This window comes from Balaenoptera ricei, chromosome 4 (assembly GCF_028023285.1).
Source record: "Balaenoptera ricei isolate mBalRic1 chromosome 4, mBalRic1.hap2, whole genome shotgun sequence".
In the NCBI taxonomy this organism is placed as follows: Eukaryota; Metazoa; Chordata; class Mammalia; order Artiodactyla; family Balaenopteridae; genus Balaenoptera; species Balaenoptera ricei.
Window position 1 is genome coordinate 29,871,922 of NC_082642.1, and position 26,716 is coordinate 29,898,637.

General features: G+C 43.3%; 1 protein-coding gene across 2 annotated transcripts in view; it reads right to left on the reverse strand.

Moving 5' to 3' along the window:
* RFTN1 (raftlin, lipid raft linker 1) overlaps nt 1-26,716 on the reverse strand; it is a 206,540-nt gene that overhangs the window by 100,458 nt on the left and 79,366 nt on the right. For both annotated transcript variants that reach the window (XM_059920383.1, XM_059920384.1), the window contains exon 3: nt 21,973-22,159. In XM_059920383.1, the coding sequence (XP_059776366.1) occupies nt 21,973-22,159 (187 nt within the window). The remainder of the gene's footprint in view (nt 1-21,972; nt 22,160-26,716) is intronic.

Sequence of the window (26,716 nt, forward strand, 5' to 3'; positions counted from 1 at the left end):
AGAATGCACTTCTGGAGGTGTAGGATTAACTACCTGCCAAAGCCTCCCTTATCTAAAAATTAGCAGTAAATACACTGAGATTAAATGCAGACACTCTGAGAAGAGCATTGCTAACAATGAAATATGCTTCCCTGTCTCCCTGCATACCTCCCCACCATAATTTCCTCTAGATTTATTAGTTAGAGGCTGCAGGTCCTAAAGCTAACTAGAGGTGGATCATTTCCCAGCTGTGTGCCTTTGGACAATTTATTTAAACATTCTATGCCTCAGTTTCTTTCACTGTCAAATGGGAATATTATGAGTAGCTATCTCTTGGCATCCTTGTAAGGATTAAATAAGACAAAAGCATGTAAAGCCCTTAGCATTGGGTATGGCAAGAAGTCCGGGTTCAACAAATATTAGCAGCTGCTGATCTACTTCTGTCATCTGTAAGTGCATTCCTAGCCCTTTTCATAGTTCCTAATTACTCATTCATTCAACGAATATTGATCACACTACTACTTTGTGCCAGACACTCTTCTTTAGCATCAACAGACAAAAGAGACAAAATCTCTGCCCTCACGGAGCTCACAACCTGATGGAGGGAGACATGCAACAAACAAGAAATACTCATGAGCACAGAGAGTATGTTCAACAGTGGTAAGCGTTAAAGAAAAAAGAAACAGCAAGGTGTAGAGAATCACGAGCGGTGGGAAGCTGCAGTTTTTATGAGGGTTGTCAGGGCAGCCTCAATGAGAAGGTGACACTTGGAATAAAGATCTATGGGAGGTGACCGTGCTGACAGCCAGGAAAGAAGCTTCCAGGCAGAGGAACAGCCAGGGCAAAGGCCCTAAGGTGAGCTCGTACAAAAAAGCCCTGTGGCTGGAGCTCAGTGAACCAGGGGCAGAAGAGGAAGAGGAGATGAGGTCGGAGAGCCAAAGGGGAGTCAGAGGGTGTAGAACTTACAGGCCACGGTGAAGACAGTGGCTTTTACTCAGAACGACAGGGGAAGTCCTTGTTGAACAGAGAAGTGACACCATCTGATTTATTTTATTTTTATAGTATAGTTGATTTACAATATCGTGTTAGTTTCAGGTGTACAGCACAGTGATTCAGTTATATATTATATATATATATATAAATAACTTTTTCAGATTCTTTTCCCTTATAGGTTACTACAAAATATTGTGTAGAGTTCCCTGTGCTCTACAGTAGGTCCTTGTTGGTTATCCGTTTTATATATAGAAGTGGGTACATGTTTATTTGAAAAGGATCCTTCTGGCTGTAGGGGGCAGCTAAGAGACTAACCCAGTGGTCCAGGCGGGAGGTGATGGTGACCCCAAGGGGGCTGGTGGCAGTGCTGGGAAGTGGTGGATTCTGGATATACTTTCAAGGTAGAACCTTCAAGACTTCCTCATGAACAGAATAGGTTGTGAGGTGTGAAAGGAAGAAAGCAGATGAGGATGGCTCCAAGGATTTTTGCTCCAGCCACCGAGAGAGTGGATGATGCTGCCACAGCTATGATGGGGAAGGCTGGGGCGGGAGTGGTCACAGGCTTGGGGAGAAGATCAATAATTCGGCTTCCTAGGTACTGAATTTGACATTATCCAGCAGACGGCCAAGGAGAGATATCTGGTAGAGAGCTGAATACATATTCGAGTCTGGACTTCAGGAGAGAGGGCTGGAGATGTGAATCTGGGAGTCATCAGCTTCTACATGGTATTCAAAGCATGAGACTGAATGAGATCTCAATTAATATACAGAGAGAAGAGTCAAGGACTGAGCTTGGGGACCCTCCACCATGAAGAGGGTGGGGAGAAAAGAGGAGAAAGCAGCCAAGGAGACAAAGAAAGAGCAACCATGGGGGAAGAGAGAAAACCAAGGGAACATGCAGTCCTGGATCAAATCAAGGAAGCACGTCTAGGGGAGGGTAGGAGCCACTCTGTCCATTGCTTCAATTAACATATTTACAATCTTCCCTTCAATTTACTTATCCTCTTGAAATCCCAAGAGAGAAACTGGATTTAATCCACCCTACAGAAAAAGGTGCGAAGAAATCAGTTCACATTTAATATTATATATGACTATCCTGTTACATGGGCTGACTGTCAAATCAGTCTGCCGATTTGGGTTCCGAGTAGCTTGGCTCCTTGAAAAAAAAACCATCTCCGTGCTGCTGGGTCATTTCTCAGAAATGGCCTGGAGGGAGCATTAACTAAGAAGAGCTCTGACCCATCTCATGTCTTGGGGTCCCCACCTGTACACACTGGAGAGTTGAGAGGGGTTTATTTCCAGCCATTCCAAAGGGAGTTTCTGAAAGGAAGAGGGAATGAAAGCATATCCTGGCGCAGATATGCAAGGTCCTGAAAGCCAAGAATGAGTAAGACAAAATGAATTCAGATTCTCAGAGCACAGCAACATCAACAAGGCACATAAGCAGAGCACTCCTGACCAGTTAAGACACTGGAGAAGCAGCTAAGACCTCACAGTCCAGGGAAGTCTTCAAAAACCATCGTAACATGACAACAAAATGCTGTGGTACCCTAGACTGGGTCCCAGAACTGGAAAAGGACATTAATAGAAAAATTGATGAAATCCAAATAAAATCCACAACTTAGTTATTAGTAATATACCAAAGTCAATTTCTTAGTTTTGACAAATGTACCACAGTAATGTAAGATATTAATGATGGAGGAAACTCGGTGAAGGGCCTAAGGGCTGTGACTTTTCTGTTAAATCTAAAATATCCCCAAATAAAAGTTATTGAAAAAAAAAAAACGAAAGAAAGCCATCAGACACTCTGGGGGATGTGTATGTTTGTTTGTTTTGATTCTGTAATATTTATTCTCACAGTCAGTGTTTCTAGTCCTAAACTACACCAACACCCCGGCCTGACTATACTGTTTATGTAAGAGACCCCTCAAGTCACATGAAGGCTGAAATAATTGGGTTTGGGGGACAAAAGAATAATCTCCGTTGATGTGCCCTAACTTTAGGCACTGGACCAAGCCAGCAAGCAAACCCTGGGCTCTGTGCATCAGACCGAGTGTCCCGTCGGGCAGGCATTCTCCACCCTGGCTGCATTCAACCTTGGAATCACTCAGTGAGCTCCCACAAATTTTGATTTAATTGGTCTGTGGTACGGCCTGGGCCAAGGGGCTCTAGAAACTCCCCAGTGATTCTAATGGGCAACCAGAGTGGAGAACGATGATCTAGGTGGGCTGTGTTACAGTGGCTGCTCTCCTGGAGATTTTCCTTGGCCGTAACTGAGCAAGTCCATGGAAAAGAGGAAACACAGAAAGAAGGACTTGTAGAGACCAACAATGTAGACTCCTAGCCCCTCAGAAGAAGACAAACCTCCCAGAAAAAGGACCAGACCTTAAGGAAATATAAGAATGGACAACTCTATCTGTGCCTCTTTCAGTTAGAGAAACTCAAAAATACTTCCCACTTCTTGCTTTCCTCACTCTTCTTATGTTTTATTGTGCTAAAATACATATAACATACCATTGACCATTTTAGCCATTTCTAAGCATACAGTCAGTGTCATTAAGTACATTCACAATGTTGTGCAACCGTCACCACCAACCATTTCCGGAACTTCTTCATCATCCCAAACAGTCCTTGCTCCTTTGACACCATATAAATGGGACTTGGGCCAAAACTGAACATGAACATGTAGGAAAATTTAGATAAATGCTTCTCAAACAAACACACGAGAGCAGATCCAGACGCTGCGCATTTGTGCACAAACCTTTCCTAACCGTAGGGCAGGGCAGCAAAGAGCCCACATGCCGAAGCACCTCAGAGGTCAACACGATTGGCCCCAGACATCAGAGCTGTTTAAGACCATAATAAAACACCACCTATTCCGTGTCACGTCGCCCTCATTACTCAGACACAAACATCAGCTGTCATAAAAACTGTGCACAAACTCCTCATGTCACCACTGCCACATCTGCCAAGGGTTGTGTGGTCATTCCCCAGGCAGCTGGAGAGTCAGAAGGTCAAACCAAGGGAAGCAAACTCAAAGGTCCACAAACACTGAGTGAAAGAGGATATTTTTTGACCAAAAGACATAACCCAATCACTTTGTTCTCATATAAAAGATACAGAAATGGTCTTCATGTCCACCAAGAAATACGCTCTCTCCTATTTTTCTCCAAACACAGAGTCCTGTCTGACTCCCTTCCACATTCCCATTTCTGAGAGCGACGTGGCTACAGAGAAACTTGACCCACCAGGGGAAAAGTCCCAGTGCACGGGTGATGTCAAGTGGCACGACCGAGTCACCGCCGTACTGGGGAGCCGATGGGAGCAGTGGAAATCATGGTGAGCTGGGCAGTTTCTATCCCAACCATTACTAGGAACTCCAGGCGGGGGTTGCCAAATCTTCTAACTTTTTTAAAGGAGTCATTACATCATGTTTTTTGGTGGCCACAAATGTCAAATTTTGGCTCCAAACGATGTTTATCACTATTATGTAATCCAACATCTTTGGGACTGAATCTGACCTCTGGGCCATCAGTCCCTGGCCTCTGGGTTCCATACACAATGCTCCAATGTGAGTCACGGAGGCTCGATGCCAGGCAAGAGATAAGAGCAAACAGATTATCCAACTGTATCATTGTCAGAATAACTAACCCTAAACCCAAGTCCGATATTTCACCCATTGTAATGACCTGGCAGATTCTTCCCCTCCCCACTCCCCATGACCGTGGTCAGGACATCAACACTGACCCTGCCTCATCTCCCAAGGGCTGGGACAGAACCCTTTTCTAAGCCATTAAAAAAACATATTTGCAAGCAAAGACTGTAACGCTTTATGAGTTACAGTCATAAAGGGTTAATCCTCAAATTATTCAGATGAAATGTCAAGCAGTAAGCTGAATACCTATTTTGGTCTCATGGACAGAGCTGAAATCAGGCCACTAAAAAGCAGATGCCTGTTTATAGTCTACTATAAACTATCCTTTTAAACAATAAACATGTTAATAAAAACTATCATACACACTTCTTTTAAATAATAAACATGTAACAGATCTCACTTCAACTAATTAATCCCTTAGATAGCTTCAAAGATCATGAGTTGAAGCAACATCTTCTTTTTCCCAGGACACAAAGCACAGTTTGAAATTGAGTTATGAAAAGAAACGAGAGAGAATGTGCAGTTCATCAGTAGGGCTATTTTTGCTTCATTGAGGAACAATCAGAAAGAAATGGTGACAAACACAAACTTAGATTACTAGGCACTTCTCCAATGAGAGAAAAAAAAAAATCACTAAATGTCAGTTGACAGAAGCAAATTCTCTATCTCTGGGAAACAGGACAGAATTTTCAGATTTTTCCCTCAAGGCATTGCCAGGTTCAAGTAGAATGATCAGAATGGTGTGTTGTTGTTTTTTTTTTAAATTAATTTATTTATTTATTCATTTATCTTTAGCTGTGTTGGGTCTTCGTTTCTGCGCGAGGGCTTTCTCCAGTTGTGGCAAGCGGGGGCCGCTCTTCATCGCGGTGCGCGGGCCTCTCACTATCGCGGCCTCTCTTGTTGCGGAGCACAGGCTCCAGACGTGCAGGCTCAGTAGTTGTGGCTCACGGGCCCAGTTGCTCCACGGCATGTGGGATCTTCCCAGACCAGGGCTCGAACCCGTGTCCCCTGCATTGGCAGGCAGACTCTCAACCACTGCGCCACCAGGGAAGCCCGTGTTGTTGTTTTTGTTGTTTTAAAGGCGTAGTAGGCAGGAAAATGAACTACACATCTGAGAAAGATCTATCCGCGAAAGGAAAAGAAGGCTTTTTCTAGTTTCATGAGCTTATCACTTGCTTGACCACTGACCACAGGAAGGGCTGGAGTTACATCCTCTCAAGAAACTTACAGTCTCATATTTTGCTTAGTGAAATGTCAAAGAAAAATACTGCATGTTATCGCTTAAACGTGGACTCTAAAAAATAAAACAAATTGGTGAATGTAACAAAAAAGAAACAGACTCCCAGATATGGAGAACAAACTAGTGATTACCAGTGGGGAGAGGGAAAGGGGGAGGGGCGACATAGGCAGAGGGGCTTCAGAGGTACAAACTATTGGGTACAAAATAAGCTACAAGGAAATATGGTACAACACAGGGAATATAGCCAATATTTTATAATAACTATAAATGGAGCATAACCTTTAAATAAAAATTGTGAATCACTACACTGTACACCTGAAACATATAATTTTGTAAATCAACTACACTTCAATAATAAAAAAAAAAAGAAACTTAGAGTCTATGGGCATCTAACTACCCAATACTGCTATTTATTCTAACCATAGAGAAGAGCTATGAAAGTTCAGTTGCTTCCACAGTCAGGGATCAGGGAGTTTTAAAAAGCAAAGAGCACGTAAGCAGAGTCTTTGAAGCTGTGTGAAAATTAGTCATGGGACAATGGATAAAATGACATTCCAGGCAATGAGAACAGAAATTAGGAAGGATATAGATGGAAAAAAAAGCATGAGTTACATGGTGGAAATAATAAATAGGTCAGTTTGGTAAAAGATACGTGAAGGCGAGGTTTGTTTATGCTAATTCGGCTGGATCAGTAAACACGAGCCTCGCGAATGTATGGGTGAATTTGCTGTTGAAATAGATCGGTGATGTGGGCCCTGCAGTGCTGGCTGGAGCAGAAAGTGAGAAACGGGATTGGAAAGAAAGGACAGGGGTGTGTCGCTACAGGACGGGACTGGCCTTCATTCTGAGGTAAAGGGGAGTCATGGATGGTCTTAGATAAAAGAAGATAGAGAAGTACAGATTTTAGGAAGATTAAGCAAGCAGCATTGCGTATGATGGAGGAAGAGTTGGAAGAACATTTTAGGAGAGCAGAAATGAGAGCTAAAATTTCTGTAGAGGAAGTGGATGGATGGGAGAGAGAGTTCAGGTGTGTCTTGTCCCTGCAGGTGCTGGTGATTGGGTTGGGGGAGGGGAATAAACTTCTGCTCCCCAAAGATGCTCTCAGATCAACGGGGAAAAGGTTCCAATAATCTCTGTGACCTCCTCTTCGCAAAGTGAACCAAATCTACAAAAACAAAATGAGGCTGCTGGAGTCAAAAGTTTCCCCTAACAGTGAAGCTTGAGAAATGCTGGAAGAAGAAAAAAGCCAAGTAAACAAATCCTAGTGAATCTTTCAATAAAGCACCTAATTACAGAGTTTATCAGGGGAGTGCTGAAGTAGGAAGCAGAGAGAAGGAAACAACTCGTAGATGGATCACTGGTCTTTCTTCTCCCTTGTTTTTTTTCACCAACAGACATGCACCCCATCTGTGGAAAAGGGTTTGGTATCCCCTGGAACATTCCAGAGATGACGGGGGAGATGTGCACATGATACCCTAACCACACACTCTCCCAGGCAGCTGTGCACTGCCAAGCGGGTGCAAGGCATCATGGGCCCCTAACGAGCCACGGCTGCTATTTATTCTAGAGAAATCTTGCCACATCCTGCCTCACTCTTTACTGCTCGAGCCGGCTCTCTGGTAGATAAGCCATCAGTGACTGCACAACACAAGGAGTTCACCTTTAACCTTAAAAGGCAAGAAAAACAAGTTTTACCCCCAGTGGTCCCTGTATAATGTAGCTGTGGGAGAAATTCAATCCCCACCACACCAGACTACAGCAAAGAGGACCACCGCCACACGGGATCGGACTTGGGGCAGGGTCCTGCTTTCTCATGAACCCTGCAAGGCTCCTCGCTGACTCTGAAACATGTGGAAATGACGACTGGTAGTACTGATGCATAAATATTATTTTTTCACAAAGATAACACTGAATAAAGGCAGGTCTGCCTGGTACTTACTGGTTCAGAAAAGTCACATTATCTGCAAACAAAAATAACAGCAGTAGCTACACACGTGAATGCCCTTCCTAAGACTCTCATCAGCCACGTCCAGCTGAGTGACAGGAAGTCTCTTCTTTATTTATGGTTAATGCACACATCCCAATTCAAGTTTGCTCATCGTTTCCTTCTTTTCTGGGTCTTCCTACCCGCACCCTCCAACCTGCTGAGTTAGACGATGGACGTGTTCCATCTCTGCACTGCCCAATACAGTAGCCACTACCCAGATGTTTCTCCTGAGCACCTAAAAATGTGGCGAGTGCCACTGAGGGAATGAATGCTTAATTTTATTTAATTTTAATTAATTTTCAATGATAATATGTGCCTAGTGGCTCCCTAATAGAAAAGCCCAGCTTAGCTCCGTTCTGAAACTTTGATGTGCACATTGATCCCCTGGGATCCTGTTAAAATGCAAATTCGGAGTCCGCAGATGTGGGTGGGGCCTGGGATCTGCATTTCGAAGAGGCTGCCAGGTGATGCTGAGGCTGCCGGTGCACAGACCAAGGTAAAGACTGGAACTGCTTCGGGAACCACCAGTGTGACCTGGAAGCCTCGTGAATGGGTGGTCCCAAAGCTTTTGATCGTAAAACCCTCAAGTAAGAGTCTCCTGAGTACTACTGTACCAACATCTTACATATGTTAGCAAACAATACACACAAAACATTTAGAAGATGAGAAACAGATGAAATAAGCAATATTTAAAAAGTGTAGTCGCAATAGGTTCCTATTATTAGTAATTAATATTCCAAGGCATAATAATACACTTGAAATTAGATTCACTGTTAACAAGAGTGGAAGTAAATCCACATTGCAAAATGTCTTCTTGATGGGTCTAAAATTCTTTGGCCATCTTTTGTCAGATTGGAATAGGTAGGCATTGATTTTTTTATGTCACCAAGAAAGCTCTTACACACAGTGAAAGAAGGATCGATGTGGCCATTTGTGTGTGTTTGTGTGTGTGTGTGAGAGAGAGAGAGAGAGAGAAAGAGAGAGAGAGAGGGAGAGAGGCGTGGTGCTCCAAGGAGAAAGAACAAGATAAGGGAGGGGCAAGGGAGGAGAATTTCACATTTACATTACTGGTATTCTGTGTTCTCTTCAATCTACAATGAATTTACAGGAATTTTTTAAGCCATGTGTATATTTCATCAGGGCTAACTTAGTTAAAACTACAAAAAATAATCCACAAATCCACTTCCCTGGGTTCTCAGCTGCAAATGTTCCTCTGACCCCAGTCTTCTCCAGGATCCACCCCGTCACACCCTGCTTGGTACAGACAGGGGCCCTCTGATATCTACATCCAGCCAGAGCATCACCTTCAACCTGAATGCTAAATATTGGTAATGCATAATTTCTCTCCTAATTTTTCAGTATAAATAAACATACACAGAAGCTTCAATCCTCTTTCAACATAGGTATGTGATATGTCTACCACCTTTGGTAACCACTGGTCTAGACAGTGCATAGAATTTTCAGAATAATCACAAAGCTCTAGAATAAAAAATGTACTTCCAACAATAATATTGAACTCTATGATCTTAAAAACACTTGGTAGAAATTCTTCTCAGATTAGTATGTAAATGAAATTACAATTTCAACAGGGTTTACTGGGAAATGAAGAAAATAACTTTAGACTATAGACTATATATGGAAAAATCAATATGACAAAGTTGCCAAGATCCTGAAAAAAATAGTGCTTGGCTAGATATTAATATACACTACAAATTTATTATAATTTATTGTAATCAAAATAGCATGGGATTAGCACAAAAACCAATCAATAGATCAAAGGAACAATAAAGAATCGGGAATAAATTAGGGTGTATGCAGAAATCCAACCTATGATAAAGGTGGCATTTCATTCACCAAGTTAGGTTCATACAATAAATGCTGTTGACAAAGGTAGAAGAAAATACAGTTAGACCCCTTACCTCACACCCTAACGCTAATCCAGTGGTTCTCAGCTAGGGGCAGCAGTTTTACCTGTTCAGGGGCATTTCATAACATCCGGAAACATTTCCGATTGTGATAACTGCAAGGGCGGGAAGTGGGGGGTGTTTGCTATTGGCATCAAGTGGGCAGAGGCCAGGAATGCTGCCAAATATCCTACAACTCACAGGACGGTCCCTGGCCCAAAGTGTCAACAGTTGAGAAACTACGTAGGCTGAGAAATCCTACCCAAACCCTAACTCTAATGATTACAAAGTTAAAGAGGAACAGTGTTAGAAGAAGAAAGATCCTGATGAGAAAGCTGGCTCCTCCATGCCATCAGAAGGGTGACTCTTAAGAAAGTACCATTTTCTTCATCTTGGCTTTCAAGAGGAAAGACAAGGTACACCATGAAGCAAAGAGCAGGGACTCTGGCCACAGCAACAAATAAATGGTAGCTATGATGGCCGATAACATAAATGGTAAATCATATTAAGAAGTGCCTGTGAGTCTAAAATGTCAATATGACACTAATGAACTTATCTACAAAACAGAGCAGACTCACAGACATAGAGAACAGACTTGTGGTTGCCAAGGGGGAGGGGGGTGGGGGAAGGATGGAGTGGGAGTTTGGGATTAGCAGATGCAAACTATTATATACAGAATGGATAGAAAACAAGGTCCCATGGTATAGCACAGGGAACTATATTCAATATCCTGTGATAAACCATAATGGAAAAGAACATGAAAAAAAGAATGTATATCTATGTATAACTGAATCACTTTGCTGTACAGCAGAAATTAATAAAATATTGTAAATCAACTATACTTCAACAAAATAATTTTTTTTAAAAAAAGAAGTGCCTGCAAACATATAAATGTTCTTCACAAGAAAAATGGGCTCTTTGTTGCCTTTTTGTTAAGATCCAGGTTGCCTGACAGAGCAATTTCGGGGACCTAAACTATAGAAGTCGAGGATGAAAATTTCAAGTTGTTATAAATCCCCCCTGAGCACAGATTGTTCTCACCTCATTCTTTCTTACAAGGGTCACTACCTTAGAAGACACAGACACCTAATACATTTTGCTTTTGCTTTTAGGGAACAGAGGGAAATAGTGCACTAATGGCCTTAGAACCGTCATTGGCATACAACAGTTCAGTGCAGAAACTGACAAGGCCCAGCTAGCCTGCTGAATGGAGCCATTTGGGGGGCTCCAGCTGGTTTGCAGTGGCAGCCCTATGTCCTGAAACCAGCTTGGGGGTAACCAGGCCTGTGGTCCCATAGCCTTGGTATGGGGACCCTTGATACTGCGAAGCCCAGAGGATTCTGGGAATTCTCTGAGGACCCTTCCATAAGCTCTGGGCCCCTGAGCTGAAAGATGGTGTATTTCTGGAGCCTGAGCCTCAAGATGGAACATAAGTTCCATCCCCACCACACCCTCCCACTCACCTGCCCCACACTTCAGTACTGAGAAGTCATTAGTAACTTCTTCAGTCTAATTTTCTTAGGATATAAAATGGAAGCAAGGAATAACAGAAGATAATAGTACCTTTTAGCTATAAAGTAGAGGAAGTCTAAAACCTTGGCTGAACGCGTAATAATGTTTTCAACAAATATTAACGACAAAAAACAACCATCATGAGGACATAGTGAGACAAAACTATAACACTTAACACACACAGGAATGAAGCAAAAGTGCTCTCAGGCCCTCAGAAACAGGTGTTGTATGAATACGAGTTACTAATTTGGTTTTTAAAGTCTTTGTAGCCATTTTAAGTTCCATCCTGTGGTCGCCGAATAGGAAGCAAATGAAATGATGTATTCCACTAAATCACATTACAGCATTTACCTCTTTGTAAAATGGTTCCATCTTTCAACCATTTAAAAAATTATAGAAAACAGCTAGATAGATCATAGAGATAATCATTACATCAAGATCTCAAGAATGCTGCAATCACTAACAATGTACTTATATGGATCTGGAAGTTATTTCTCACCTGCCGCTGCATTCATAGCTAAAAATGCAAAATTGAATGAGTACTAGTCTTTTCCAGGCCCCAACACTGGTAATGCCCACTGCATCTTTCTTAGCTTGAGAAACAGACACAATCTAAGTTACCTCTGATTGACAAAGAGTAAAGACAAAAAAGACTTTGCCAGGAAGACAATCTGAGTTCTTAAAACTAATATGGAATAGGTGTGCAAATACAAAAATCTAACACAAGTAAAATTGTATGCAACCAAATGACCTATATTGTGTGCACATGGCCTTCATAACAGTAAGTGTCCCTATAACCCACCTGCAATGTCACATAATAAACCTTCCTAGAGTCCATTTTAATTTAAAGATTGTGTGTACAGTGTGGGAGGAGAGGGCTATTATTTACCTTATTTTAAAACAAATACAGAACGTCATGGTACCGTAGTATTCGCGCAGGTTTTAAGATCAACGGGAAATTTCAAAGAAATGTAGTGTTTGTGCTGCTGCGTTTTGGATATCTGCTCGCTGTTCTCTGCCATTCCAAACGACTTCTGAGAAAGACTGGAAATCACTAGTATGCTAATTCTCTCTCTCAGAGGAGGCAAAAAAATAAATAAAATATAAAACGTGGGGAAAGACACAGGCAATCAACGACAGCGATCAAACCGGGGAGGGAAATGAGGTCGCACACGAACCACGCACGGCTTTCCTGTTCTCTCCGCTGGGATAAAGACCGACACTTGGAGAGACAGAAGAAGAATAGGTAGGCAAGCCATTTAGGGGTGTGGATGGGAAAAAAACTCTCTTTCCCCAAGAGAATGTGGCTTTGCACCGGCATATTAGATTGGAAAGTGCAAACACAATAATTAACAGTGAATCCTGAAACTTCAACACGCCAGAAAAGGGTGTCACTCAGGAGTGAGACGGGAAAATAGGAGGGATACATTAAGGTAATCTTCAGTGAGGCTGGACAGCTCCTCAGGGGGCGGACGGCAGCCCTGGAGAGCTAATCAAGTTCTCCCGACACCTCGGGAAGCTTGAGAAAGCTGATGAAGGATGCTCCCACGCCAGCAGCGAGGGGCAGCCGTGGGCAAAGAGCGGGGCCCTTCCCAAATCCGAACCCCAAACAACAACCTCCACGCTAAACAAACACCTTTATTCCCCTCCTGATTTAAGAAAAGAACTTTGAGTCCCCCTTCCTCAGTTTCTGCTCTCTGGGAATAAACCAGCCGCTGCGGTTTTTCCACCACAGTAACACGTGTCCAGCACCACTAGGCCCAGCGTTACTTTTCCTCCCCACGTGTGATTCCACCAATCAGATGCCCCAGGCTGAAGCCCAGCCTCACGTGTGAGCGTTTTCTAGGGCACATCCCAGAAGGCGCCCCCAGCCCCTGTGTATTTCATTTAATTATGAAACCTCTTTCTAGAAGCCCCATAATTCTCCCAAGAGTCAAAGTAATTGGTAGAAATGAGACATGAAGAGACACGAGGCCTCTTAAAGAGGACACTCTCGACTATAATTTTTAAAAGAATTTTCTGTTCAGTTCCAATATAATTTTGTACTTTCCCAATTCTGCCCTTTTCAAATGCCAAAGAAAAGGTTCATGTTATCTTGTGGGCTATAAAAAAAAAAGGCAATCGTTGGGCTGCATCCCGCAGGCCTACAAGGCCTGCACTTGCCCGGCTTTAAGACCTTAAGACCGAAGAAAGAGCCCTGAGTCACCAACAGAGACATCAGTGGTTTCATGGATGGGGGAGCTTACACGTCTGAAGCAAGGTCTTGGAGGGACACCACACCTTGTGTGGCCAAAGGCAGGCAGAACCTGAAGGCAGGCTTCATGCCCAGCGAGAGGGGAGGTTACCAGTTATAGGGGGGATTACATCAGGCTGCCTCATCAGTTACCAGGGTAACCAGCAGAGGGGCACCCCCTTACTGTCCCTTGATAAGAACCACCACGAGCTGGGGTCTGGGGCAAGTACTTAAGAAGGTCACTCCTGTGAGTAAGGTATAGGTGAAGCAGGTACTGGTCAAGCAGGGGATGTACAAAGAGCGAGAGAATAGCCATCTTTACTGGCCTGACCATACAGCAAGGTAATGCATTTGTACTCCACTTAAGGTCCACAAAGATTTCCCTTCCTTTGAAGGCCATCCTTTGGATGGTTTTTAAAAAGAAAAAAAAAAAAAAAAAAGAGTGAAAAATAACGTACATGACTCTTGTGGCAAATCACTGCTGTTTGGCAATGAAAGGATCTTCTGTGTGTGTCTGTGTGTGTGTGTGTGTGTGTGTGTGTGTTCCATTACTTGGGGTCCATGCTGTTGTGTGGCTACATTAACAAGATGCACTTTGGGTACTGGTTAGATATGTAAACCAAAGACAGATCCATCTTTCAATGGATTTATGGTCGTTTAGTGAAAGCTGGTAGCAAAATTCCACGGCACGGTTTTATTCCACTCAATTCAGGAAAATTCTATTGACCCACACTTACTCAGCACCTGGCACTCTAAGTAAGTAATGGGAATCCAAAGACGAAAGAAGATTTAGCAAGGGGGAGGGGAGGTGGACAGACGTACGAAAAACAGTAACAAGAGAGTCAGAAGTCTGATGATTGCTGTGTGTGAAAGGAGAACAGGCAGCTCAAAGCGTGGGTGATGAACTCCCCCAAAGCAAGCACCACACAGAAATCTTAAAGGTTACAAGATGGCAGCCAGTGGGGTGGGTCAGGGATACACAATGTTATTTTGAAAAAGCGAGGCAACGGTTAAAAAAGAGAAGTTTTCACATAAAAATCCAGATTTCTGGCTTTTCTTTAAAAAAGTACAAGATCTGGCAACACTTGGCAACAACGGAGCAGAGATAGGCATGGGCTCTCCAATACCCGAGAGTCCTCACTCAAGGAGCCTGGCCCCTGTAGGCATCTGCGTTGTAAGCCCCCGTCTTAGGACAAAGGCAGAGTCGTCAAGATTTCAGAATCCTACCCTAAGAAGGGAAACAAGGGGGAAAGCTGAACACTCTGAGATTTGCTTTCCTAGAAATAAAACAGCAAAAAGTCAACAGAATTGTCTCTCTCTGCATCACTTGACACTGAGCAGCCAGAGTTGACTCAGTTAAGCCTCTGTGCTGCTCGTAAGTACTTGTGAGAACAGCTTGCTGGTGCAGTCGGAGAGGAAAAACTTCTCAGGCTCCAAGCATATGGTCAGTTTGGAAGAGAGCAAGTCAGCACAGCTCTCAGCAAGCCACTGCATCCCTTCTAAGAATCACTGGAAACATCTGGTACGGAAAATGAGGACCACAGCAGCTGGGGCTCGGTCAGCAGCACAGAAGTGGGCTCATCCCGGCCTCACGTGGCTTTCCACAGCCTCCCCCAGCTCGGCCTTCCCTCCTGGCTCCCGGCTCCCCGGGGGACACCTCCCAGGGGCATGTGCCATCAGCAACAGCCAAAACACGATGCGACCAAACTGATGCCATTCATCTCCTCCTACGGTGGATGCTTTCCATTTTCCACCCAGGTCCCTCCCATCCCCCCCTCCCGGTTCTGTGTGTCCCCCCAGCTTCTGCGCGATTTGCAGTCATCTTTGGCTATTGGAGCTGCTTCACCTGGATGTGCCCCAGACCTGGAAGTGTCCGGGTAATGTCACGGCCAACAGCTCCTGGATGCAGGAGTGTGAGAACCAGCTCCCCAGCCTCAGGGTGGACTCACGGCTCCCCAGAGGACCAGCCACCCTTGCTGGCTACCTCCCCTTCCCTGCCCCACGACCCTGCTCCTGATTCCTCCTGGGAGCACTTTCTTAATAATCACTTGCATGTGAAGCCTCTTCTGGGGTCTGCTCCTGGGAAAACCCCACCCAGACACATCCCCTCCCCTCCCCACCCCTGCCCCCTCCAGTTACCCCTCCCAGCCCCTCGGAGTCAAAAGCTCACTTAGACTTCGATTCTCCCTCTTGCTCCATGCTGTCCCTTTCTAGCTAAATATTAAATCCAATATTTCCTCCTATGGGACACATACCCTCACCTTCTCACTACAACCGACTTTAGCTACCCATCACCTCCCACCATGACAGGTGCCATGTTTTCTTAGCTTCCGTTTTCCTCCCCTCTTAGGCTTTTGGAAACTCAGCACTTCCAAGGGTTGTTCCTCTAAAACAAAACAAAAATATTGCAGTGGTTCCCCACTGACTTCAGGATAAAGTTCAAACTCCTTAGCCCGGCCATCAGAGGCCTCCTGATCCAGGCCCTCACCCTTCTCACGCCTTTTCTCCCCGTCTCCCTCTGGACCTCACGCTCCAGTCACCCCACATCATCCGTGGTCTGCTTTTCCAGGCTCCATGCTCCCCTGGGCCAGTCCCCCTGCCTGGGAGGCCCTTCCCACCCCTGGTGCCCCTGTTCAAATCTACCCATCAGTCCAGACCCAGAGCCCATGGGAGTCACGGAGCCTCCCTTTCTGAAGCCCCCCCCCCCCATTAACACATTCCAGGTGAGAGGCAAAAACCAAGACCCATAGATTAAGCTGGGCATTCACATAATTCACATATGCATAATTCACATAATTGCATATAGACTTTACATCTTCCTAGCAGATAAGTTTCTTGAGAGCTGGGAGCTCTTTAGAGCGATCTTTGCTCATTTATCTTAGAAAAATCTAACTGAAAGGGCGGAAACGTTTACCACTTAAAGGGGTGTTAGTTATTCTAGTCTCAGGCAGATGTGTTCCAGAATGGATGTGAGACAGCGGTGGGCGGGGCAGGGTGAGGGGGGAGATCCTCTTCTCTCTATCTTAGTTCCCACAGACGCCTCTCTGGGTGCAAGCATCTCACCACCCTAGGTGTGATTCTAATGAACACTCACTCTAAACCCAAACCGACTTACTCCCCACGGGGCTCATTGTTGGAAACACCAATCTGATCTAGTCCTGAAGGAAAGCCTGCATCATCGGGTAGAGAGATGCTACAGGATTACATTTCACGGGCAATTAAAGAGATTTTCAAGGGCAGCTTTGATTATATGCGTTTTTCACCCTCCACCAGGGTTTCGGAATCCCACCCCCTGCATTAGCTGCAGCTCCTCTGTGTGCCCCACTCCCTGACCCTAAGCCAAAAGGCACCTGATGAATGTCGACAGAGGGCACAAATGTCCTGGTTCCCTGTACCATATAAGGCATTATTCCAGGGGACCTGGACCCAAATGGCTTCAACCCATTAGTGATGAAAAAACACATCAATGACACCCTGAACTAGCTCTGTGTGTGAACAACGACAGTTTGTAACAGCTGAAAAATGGAGCGGCACAATGCATTTCTGTACTTATGTCTACAGCCATAAAGCGACCTAGAATTAAACCCACACTCATGAAACATCAGAGTGACATCTTAATAACTGACTTCTCTTAGCCATCATGTTTTAAGATCTTTGGCAACTCGTTCTAAGGAAAACTGCCCGAAGAAAATGAAGGACAACTTAAATGTACTTAGAAATCAGAGTGAATGCAACTACATTGTCTGTTGCAAATCACTCTGTGTTCCCAAGAAAGACCTGAGAGAAGGAAGTACAATCGCCCTTTTACTTACTCACCAAATATCTCATATTCGGCTATTCATTCTTGAGTCAGTTTTCAAAGCCACTGACTGACTCAATTGAACACACTTAGGATCAAGAACAACTGAGTCAGATGTGTGGTTTGGCCTGCCATCTTAAAATGGAATGGCAGTTATCAAAATTTTCAGAAGAAAGGATCAGGCAATTTTTCATGGATTGAAGTGACATTTATCAAAATGGCAGAGGCCTCAGAGGAACATTGCTGCTCTGTGCTTTGGGAATAACTGATGATACAGTTAGACTGTCCATGATGCTCTCAAATTACTCAAAATTCACTAGAAAACATTTCATTATGAGACTTGAATAAACTCTTCCCACTTCAGACATATTACTCCTACGCCTATCCGAAAGAAATGTTTCCTCCTGAAACATTTCCCAGTTTTTCTTTCCAGCAGGAGGTGACTTCTCCTTTTTCCAAACTCCCATGGCGTGAGGGATGTCTTATTTTCTCAGGTAAACTGCAGGTACCTGGAAGGCAGGTTCCGCGGGCAGCTGAGTCTTGCACCTGCATCCTCTCCCTTTCCACCAGGTAGAGTCCCTAGCACGATACCTTACAAAGAGCACAAGCTAAATGTCTGCAAATGACTCAATGAGTGAGTGAGTGAATGCAAGCTTGTATGGTTCTGGGGGTTTTTTTCCTGCTCTTACTGCAGACCCCAAAGGCTAATTATTTGCTACAAACTTTATGTTCACCTTTCAAACACATTAAGGTTGATATCCAAGTTTCAAGTAGTCATTCCATGATGATTCTTGCTAATGAACTTGATTTAAACTGATAGTAATCTAAAAAGTTTATGTACAGCTCTTTCAATACTGTCTACTTAGACAATATTAACCAAGGCATTTACCTCCTCTTTGAGAGCTAATCATTTCATTTACCAGCATCTATAGCTGTCAGAACTTTGGCAGACTTGGTGAAAAATACCATTAACTGCCCATATTAAAAATTAATCACACAAGATTTCCTTTGTTTCATTTTTTACCACTTAAACTCCCTACTGGACTTCCCTGGTGGTGCAGTGGTTAAGAATTCACCTGCCAATGCAGGGGACACGGGTTCAAGCCCTGGTCCGGGAAGATCCCAAATGCCGCGGAGCAACTAAGGCTGCGTGCCACAACTACTGAGCCTGCGCTCTAGAGCCACAACTCCTGAAGCCCGGGCGCGTACAGCCCATGCTCCGCAACAAAGAGAAGCCACCGCAATGAGAAGCCCGCGCACCACAACGGAGAGTAGTCCCCGCTCGCTGCAACTAGAGCAAGCCTGTGCACAGCAACGAAGACCCAACGCAGCCAAAAATAAATTAATTAAATAAATAATTTTTTAAAAAAAAGACCAGGTAGTGAGCTTCTAAAGGCTGCCTTATGAACATTAGATTAAAATCAATACTTAAAAAAAAAAAACCAAACAACTCCCTACTGATACAGAAAATGTTCTGCTGGGTTTTGTTTGTTTATTTTTCATAGCATGGGGTCTTTTCCTCATGATGCAAAAACACAGTTATTGCATTTGCTAGGGGAGAAAATGCCTGAACTTTAAAATTGTATAATGCAATACTAAACAGAAGTGGGGGAAATTCTCTTGGTCATTTTTGTCACGAGAATGGCAAATTACCATTCTCATTACCATACTTGGCAAATTACCAAGCTTTTGCAACTTCCTTTAAAAGGGTGGGGGCCAGTTTCAAAGATCTGGCACCAAGTTATCCAAGCAATTCTTCCTCTGTATCTGCTTATTAAGGAGCTGGAATGTTCATTAAAATCATCCAGGCAGGTGGTCCAGACACTCTGGATAGAGTGAACTCAAACTCAAGGACAATGTCATCTTCCCTTTCTTGAAAACCCTCCATGCCTCCTTCTTCTTAATAGCTTGACCCATTTTCTCTTCTGGAAAGTAAGTTCATTAGCTCAGGGCCTGTCCTCAGTGGGAGGAAAGAACCCCTACTGAACGCCCCAGCTCCACCGCTGGCTTGTAATGAACTATTCCTAAAATGGGATCGTTTATTTCTTATTCCTGCAGAGAAGCTTTCTTGCCCACTTCATCCAATCAGACTACAATATAGAGTTGGCTCAGGTCCTGCAAATCATTTAGTACAAATCCCACATCGTACCAACTAGAAAATGGAGGCCCAGAAAAATCTACTGATGTGCCCCTTACACGACATCACCTGCTAGGAGCCAAGTGCAGCACAGAACACAGGCCCTCCAATCAGGCGCCCTATGTGCTTTCTCCCCTCTCCTGGTGCTCAAAACTCTCCCTGGGAGTCAAGTGGTGTTGGTGAGTGTCAGGCACTGAGCCAGACAGAAGCAGACAGGTCCTTATGCCCTTGCGACTCTAAGTGTGGTCCGCGGACCACCAGCAACGGCATCACCTGGGAACGTGTTAGAAATGTAGAGTACCAGGCCCCACCCCAGACCTTCTGAATCAGACTCTGCATTTGAACAATATCCCCAGGAGATTCAAAGAAGGCACATCAAAGTTTGAGAAGTGCTGCTCCAGAGCAGGGGGAAAAAAGACACCTTCACATTTAGAATCAAGTTCATTTATGATCTGCTGACTTCATGGCAAGTCCTGTGCTAGCGTCACCTACAGTGGCATTATACAGAGGGATACTCCTGTGTCCTGACCAGAGCGGACTTTTGTCCCCTCCACATACCAAGGCCAATGGAATGGCCTACGGAACAGAAAGACTGGAGCCCAATGAATGTCTTAGGTAACTAGGAAGGCACATGGCAAGTTGGTCTTATTTTGTCTCTTTTCTGAAATTCTGATTTATTTGAAGACTGGTAAGTGGTAAAATGGAGGAAAGGTAGAGTACAGAAATTACCACCTTATCTAAAAATCAAATATGCACTCTCCCACTTCTTTTCATAAAGTGGTCATCCACAGAATCATGGGTGCAGGAACACATCAGGTGCTTCACATCAGGGCTCAGATGCAGGTACAGGAGTTCAGCCTGCCGGGGAGGATGCTTGCTGCCATGTCTGCCACCTTGATAACTAACTCCGTGTCTGGGCCTCAGCTTCCTCGTCTTTAAGATGGAAATAAAAGCAGTACCTACCTCATAGGCTGATTATAAGGATGCTGTGATACTTACAAAGCCTGGCACACAGTGAGCGCTCAATAAATGAGACCTATTGTCATACGTCCCATGTGTCAGTGGGACCTAAAACCACTAGGGTTCCCAGAACAATTTCCTCTTGTGATTGACCAGACATTGACCCACTGCCACTCAACATAAAGAAACCAATGTGCAAAAAAGGCAGACATTGAGAAAAGTTTCACTCTGCAAAAAACTATGGTAATTCTGGACGTTACCAAAGGCGGACGCCACCTTTCACTTCAAATTCTAACGTAAATTAACATGGACTGAGCGCCCCAGAGCTCGATCAGCCGTGAAGAAGTGAAGAACTCTGCTGGCCAGGAGAGAGGGGTCCGTCTTCGTCACACAGCCTCACGTCCCACAGCTGTCCCTCCTGAGATCACCAGCCAAACGTCTGTTCAGCGGGCAAAGCAAGCGAGGAAGACGGGCAGTTGTTCTACTCTCTCTCTTTTTGAAATACAGCACATGTTGTCATTTCTCCCACGATAACTGGCCAAAAGACAGATCTGATTTCCTTTGCCAGGCTTTCCATTTTTATTTTTACAAGAGCAGCAGAAACATAATGTGCTTTCTATCCCACCTTCATTGTTTTTATTTATTTATTCATTCATTTATTTTTATTGGAGTATAGTTGATTTAAAATGTTGTATTAGTTTCAGGTGTACAGCAAAGTGATTCAGACTTATATACATATATATGTATATTCTCTTACAGATTCTTTTCCCTTATAGGTTATTACAAAATATTTAGTTCCCTGTGCTACACAGTAAGTAGGTCCTTGTTGGTTATCCATTTTATACTGATATATAGTAGTATGTATATGTTAATCCCAAGGTCCTAGTTTATCCCTCTGCGCCCCTTCATCGTTTTTTTAAAAAGCATTTAAAATTAATATTGCTCTTTTTGAAAAACCAATCTCTACCTCTCTTTTCCTAATTAGACCCAATAAAAATATAAGAGTAAGCATTCTTGGGAAAGCCATATTGAAAAACATCATCCAAGCCCTGAAAATCAAAATCAAGACCAAATCAATTACAGGACTTGATTCAAGTGAATTTTGTTTTTCCTCCCAAGTGATTGACAGAAAGTATGATGGGTTCAAAATATTCAAGTATTTCTGGAGTTTGGGGGAAGATATGAAGTTTGTAGACAGCCTCTAACCAAAGTGTGTCTTCCAGCCATGCTTTGCAGATTAATAGTAGTATACTTTCACTAGCTGCTCTCTTCTGGGAGTACAGCTCAAGGAGACAGTTTTCTAGCTGAGTGTAATCCAGCAAATTAAAGGAGGAAAGGATGTAACGTGGATTCTCTACTTATGCCGTCTGGTGTGGACAGTTGCAAGACGCTATGAAACTCTTTGGTTGTCTAATGTTTGGCCTTACCTGTCAGAGGGCAGAGGCCCTGGGAACAGATGCAAACTCCACACACACACTCCCACAAACCCTAATCCTTTCCCCTCCCTTCTTCATTCAACACATATTAGGCACCTCATGATGCTAAGCTAACCGCCCACCCTCAGAGGCCTTACCTGTCGGCTTTCTTGATCAGGATGGCCCTGAAGATGTGCTCGAGGGGCGTCTTCTCCCGCTCATGGGTTGGCTGCACGAAGGGGTGCAGGGCCACCAGCGAGAAGCCCTGCTGGTACAGCTCCAGCAGCTGGGCGGGCAGGTCACGAAGGGAGGCCAGCCTCACGGCCGAGGCCCGTGGGAGCTCGGCTGGGAGTGGAGAGAGGGGAGGCTCATCAGAGACCCACCCAGACCGGCCACCCCACCCCATCCACATCCCTCTCCCCTCAGCTCAGCAGAAAATCTCCAGGTCGCCTCTCAGTCACATGAGTCTTGTTCCCATCTTAACCACTGTCTTCAAGGAAACCGACAAAACAGCTGGTTAATTTCCAACTCATCCCTAAGTACTGATGATTGGATGGCTTAAAATTAGAGCCAGTTTCTCAGAGATCACACTGGAAAAGTCACTTCCACCCCCTCAGAAAATAAAAAAGAAAGAAATGAAGAAGGAGGAGGATCCCAAGACGATGACAGCTGCACACAAACGTAAAATTGCCGGGTGGCAAAAAGCAGCAGCAAAACACAGTCCAAAGACAGACCGGAACAACATTTCTGTGCCACTTAAGACAAAAGGGTAATTTCTTTAACAGGCAAAAAACAGAAACAAGAACAAAAACAAAAAAAAAAAGAAATATGGGCCAAATATACAAACAGGCAATTGCCTGAAAAGCATAAAAGGGTAATCAATACTTGAAAGGACACTCAAATTAACTCAACATTAGAACTATGCACAACCAAACAAATAAATGTTTTCCCCCTATTGAATTATTTTAAAATTGGGGTTTAAAAAAACCTTTTTGAGAAGGGCAGACAAGATTTCAGAAGTCAACAGATTCAAGTGACAAGTCTTCCAGCCCAATCCCCCGCCCCTCAGGCTCTTTGCCTAGAGGCAATCAGTATTATCCATTTTCTTTTGTATATATGTTAATAACCACTGAATCTGTACACAAATAAGTCTATATATCTATCTCACTTTTTTTACACAAATGGTAGGAAAATGTTACAACCCAGCTTTTTATCCATTTTTATCAATTAACAGTATCCTTTTCTTGGAGATCATTCCATGGCAGCACACAGAGCTCTTCCTCATTCTTTTTACAGCTGCACAAGTGCTCCATTGTGTGAGGTACCACAGATTATTCAAACTTTTGCTTTCATAAGTTATACTGCAATGAAAAACATCACTCCTACATGATTTCACATGCATTCATGTACAGTATACCTAAAAAAGTTAATTCCTAGGTGTGGAATTGCTGGGCTCAAGATAAATGCATTGTAATTTTTTTAGAGACTGCCAAATCTCCTCCACAGTGCAGTAAGGGTTTACGTTTATCAGTGAGGTACAAAGATATTTCTTTTCCCACGCCCTGGCTAATCTCACAGCGAAAAAAATGATCCCTGTGAGGTGGTAATTTATATTTCTCATTATGTAATTTCTACTTTTTCTTATTAAACATCTCATGTTTAAATGCTATTTATGTTGCCTTTTCTGTTAACTGTTCAAAATCTTTGCCTAGTTTTCTACTGGGTTATCGGTCTTTTTTCTATTGATTTGTAGGTACTCTTTATATATTAGAAAATTCAGTTCTTATTTGTAATAACAGTTGTAAATATCTTTCCCAAATTATTGTCTTTTGACTTTGCATGACATGGGTTTTGCCATGAAGAATTTTTTTTAATAAAGTTGAATTTATCAATCTTGCCTTCAATGGCTTCTGAGTTTTATGTCATAGCAGACAGACCTGGAATAGAAAACAATTCTCTTGTGATTTCCTGTAGTAATATTTCAGTTTTTGCATGTAAATCTTTGCTCCATTTGGAATTTATGCAATATGAATTCAACCTTTCCCACCCACCCCCAGTTTATCCATTTTTCTGCATTGATTTGAGATGTCACCTTTATCATATGTTATATTCTTAAGTATATTTAAGTCTATGACTGTGATCTATTAATCTATTCTAACAATTTTAGTTTCATATTATGCTTTAAAATCTGGTCAGGCTATTTCCTGAATCTTCCTATCTTCCTGTTTATTTTCTGAATCTTCCTGTTTCTTCTCAATTATTTGTTTTTCCAAATGGTCTTTAAAATCAGCTCATCAAACTGTCCCTCAAAAAAAAAATCTTGTTGATACTTTTATCAGATCATGTTCAAATTATAGCTGAACTGAGAGAGAATGGATTTTTTTTCTTTTTAACCATTTTTTAAATTGAAGTATAGTTAATTTACTATGTTGTGTTAGTTTCAGGTGTACAGCAAAGTGATTCAGTTATACATATCTATATATGTCTATTTTTCTTCAGATTCTTTTCCATTATAGGTTATTACAAGATATTGAATATAGTTCCCTGTGCTGTACAGTAGGTCCTTGTTGGTTATCTATTTTATATATAGTAGTGTGGATATGTTAATCCCAAACTCTTAATTTATTGCTCCCCCTCACACTATTTGATTATATTTTTAATCCACAGGAATTGGAAATTGAAGCCAAACAATATTTTACAGAAAGTTAACAACATCAACCTCCCGAGAATGGATATTTTCATCACGCTACAAGTTTCCATCCAAGAACATTGCATGATTTTCGCTTATTCAAGACTCTTTTGGGGTCCCTCGAGTGCATATTAAAATTTTTTCACATAGATACTGCACACTTGTGAAGTTTATTCCTAGTTATTTTATATTTTATTGCTATTTGAATTGATTTTTTTTCTCCTTTTACTTCTGTGATCTCCATCGTGGGCAAGAATGTTGGAGAAACAGTCATGCTCATGGCGGTTGATAGTGGTGAACCTTTCTGGAGGGCCGTGTGGTATTTTCCCTCAATCCTAAAAGTGCATTTGCACTTTGTCCAGCAACCTCGCCACTGAGTATCATGCCTATGGCTGGACTCCTAAATGTTTCTCAAGCTATACGGACAAAGATATTCACTACAGGGTCATCACAACAGCAGAAACCTAGAACGAAGGAGTTCTTCATTGAAGGGCTAGCTCAACACTGGGACACCCCAATGATGAATCCTCTGAACCATTAATATGTGTTACATGTGGATGAAAATGTGCCCAAGATCCATGACTAAGTTAAGAGACAAGGTGTCTAACAGTGTTTATCGTAGGATACTTTAGTATAAAAAAATTAGAAGGATAGATAGACATGAATAAAATTTTTTTCTGGAAGAAATGACAAAAACATCAATATTGGAGGGACTGGAGTAGGGAGGTGAGGATGAGAAAGTAGTTTTTACTTTATTTTGTACTTTCAATACTATTACCGTCAATACAGCAATCATCTGGGTGGAGGGTTTATGAGACATTTTAATTTTCTTCTTTACATGTGAAAAATATTTAAAATTTTAATGTACTTTTAAAAATATTGTGTTACTTTAAAACAAACTTAAAAACAAAATCTAGGGGTACTTAAGAACACTCTTAACATCAGCCACTGTAGTCCTCACTTCCAGACATCAGGCAAGAAATTTACAGGAAGAAAAATCTACAGCAATGATTCATTCTAAAGCAAGTGTCCAGCATCCTGGAGAAATCGCCATGAATAACAGTGACAAAGATAAGGCTGGCCGGGAAAGCTGGAAAGCATGCAGTCTTTCCCTTGAAGAGTACATTCTACATATGCCGCCAGGTAGAAAAAAATCTTGAAGGTAAGTCTGGAAAGAACGCTGAGCCCGTCCACACTCCTAGGCACAGCAACCCGGCGGGCCAGAGGGGCGGCCTCTCCAAGCCTGCCCCACCGTCCAGCAGCAGAGGCAACACCCAAAATCCTTGGAAATGGAGACCCTTGGGCGCCACCCCAGACCTACTGAATCGGAATCGGAGCCACCTATGTCTTCACAAGCCCTCGAGGAGATTAAGAGGCTGAGAACTACCTTCTAGAGGGTTTCCCTTTGGCACTCCTCCAAAGGGCAGGGAACCTTTGGATCTAAGGGCACACATCCACCTGTGACCTGCACCCCAACTCCACACAGCCAGGACCCTGGCTGTCCCCACTGTGGCAGCCCCAGGCCCACTGCGGGGGTCTGCACAGGCTTCTCCCCCAGTCTGTGTGCACCCCCAGGCCCCAGGCGGCACAGAGACTAGGGCGAGGCGAGTGGGCAGACACTGCTGCGGGGGCAACATTTAAGGAGCACCAAAAACTCAGTAACCAGGACGAATCAACATTAAATGCAATATGTTAAAAAGTGAACATGAATGCCCAAAGTCCATAATGAACAAACTATCAAAAATTTTACTAAAGACAGCATCCGTATTATTGATTTTTCTTTCGCCTCAAGCTCGGCACAGCCCCGTTACTGATCTCCTCTTTTTAAAAGACGTTGCCTCACTTGCCTCACCCTAGTGCCGGCCCAGCCCAACATCTCTTGCCCTCTTGTCCGGGGCCCTGCGAATGACAGGAGTGGGCCTGTATGTAGGTTGTTCCAGGGGAACCAGGGGCAGGTCTCCTGCGCTGTCAGGAGATGACGAAGCAACAGAAGCGTGTGTGGCACAGACACTGGTTGTTTTATTTAAAAAACTGAATGGACTTTTGGTAGGAGTGTAAGCCCTTCTGGAGGGTAATTTTATAATATCCATCAGACCTAAAAATACCACACGGCACAAAGATCCCCTCTTCTTTCATAAAACTGTACATAAAGAGCATCTGTGAGTCATCAAACATGAGACCTTAAAATCAGCCTCTACAGGTCGGTATTTTGT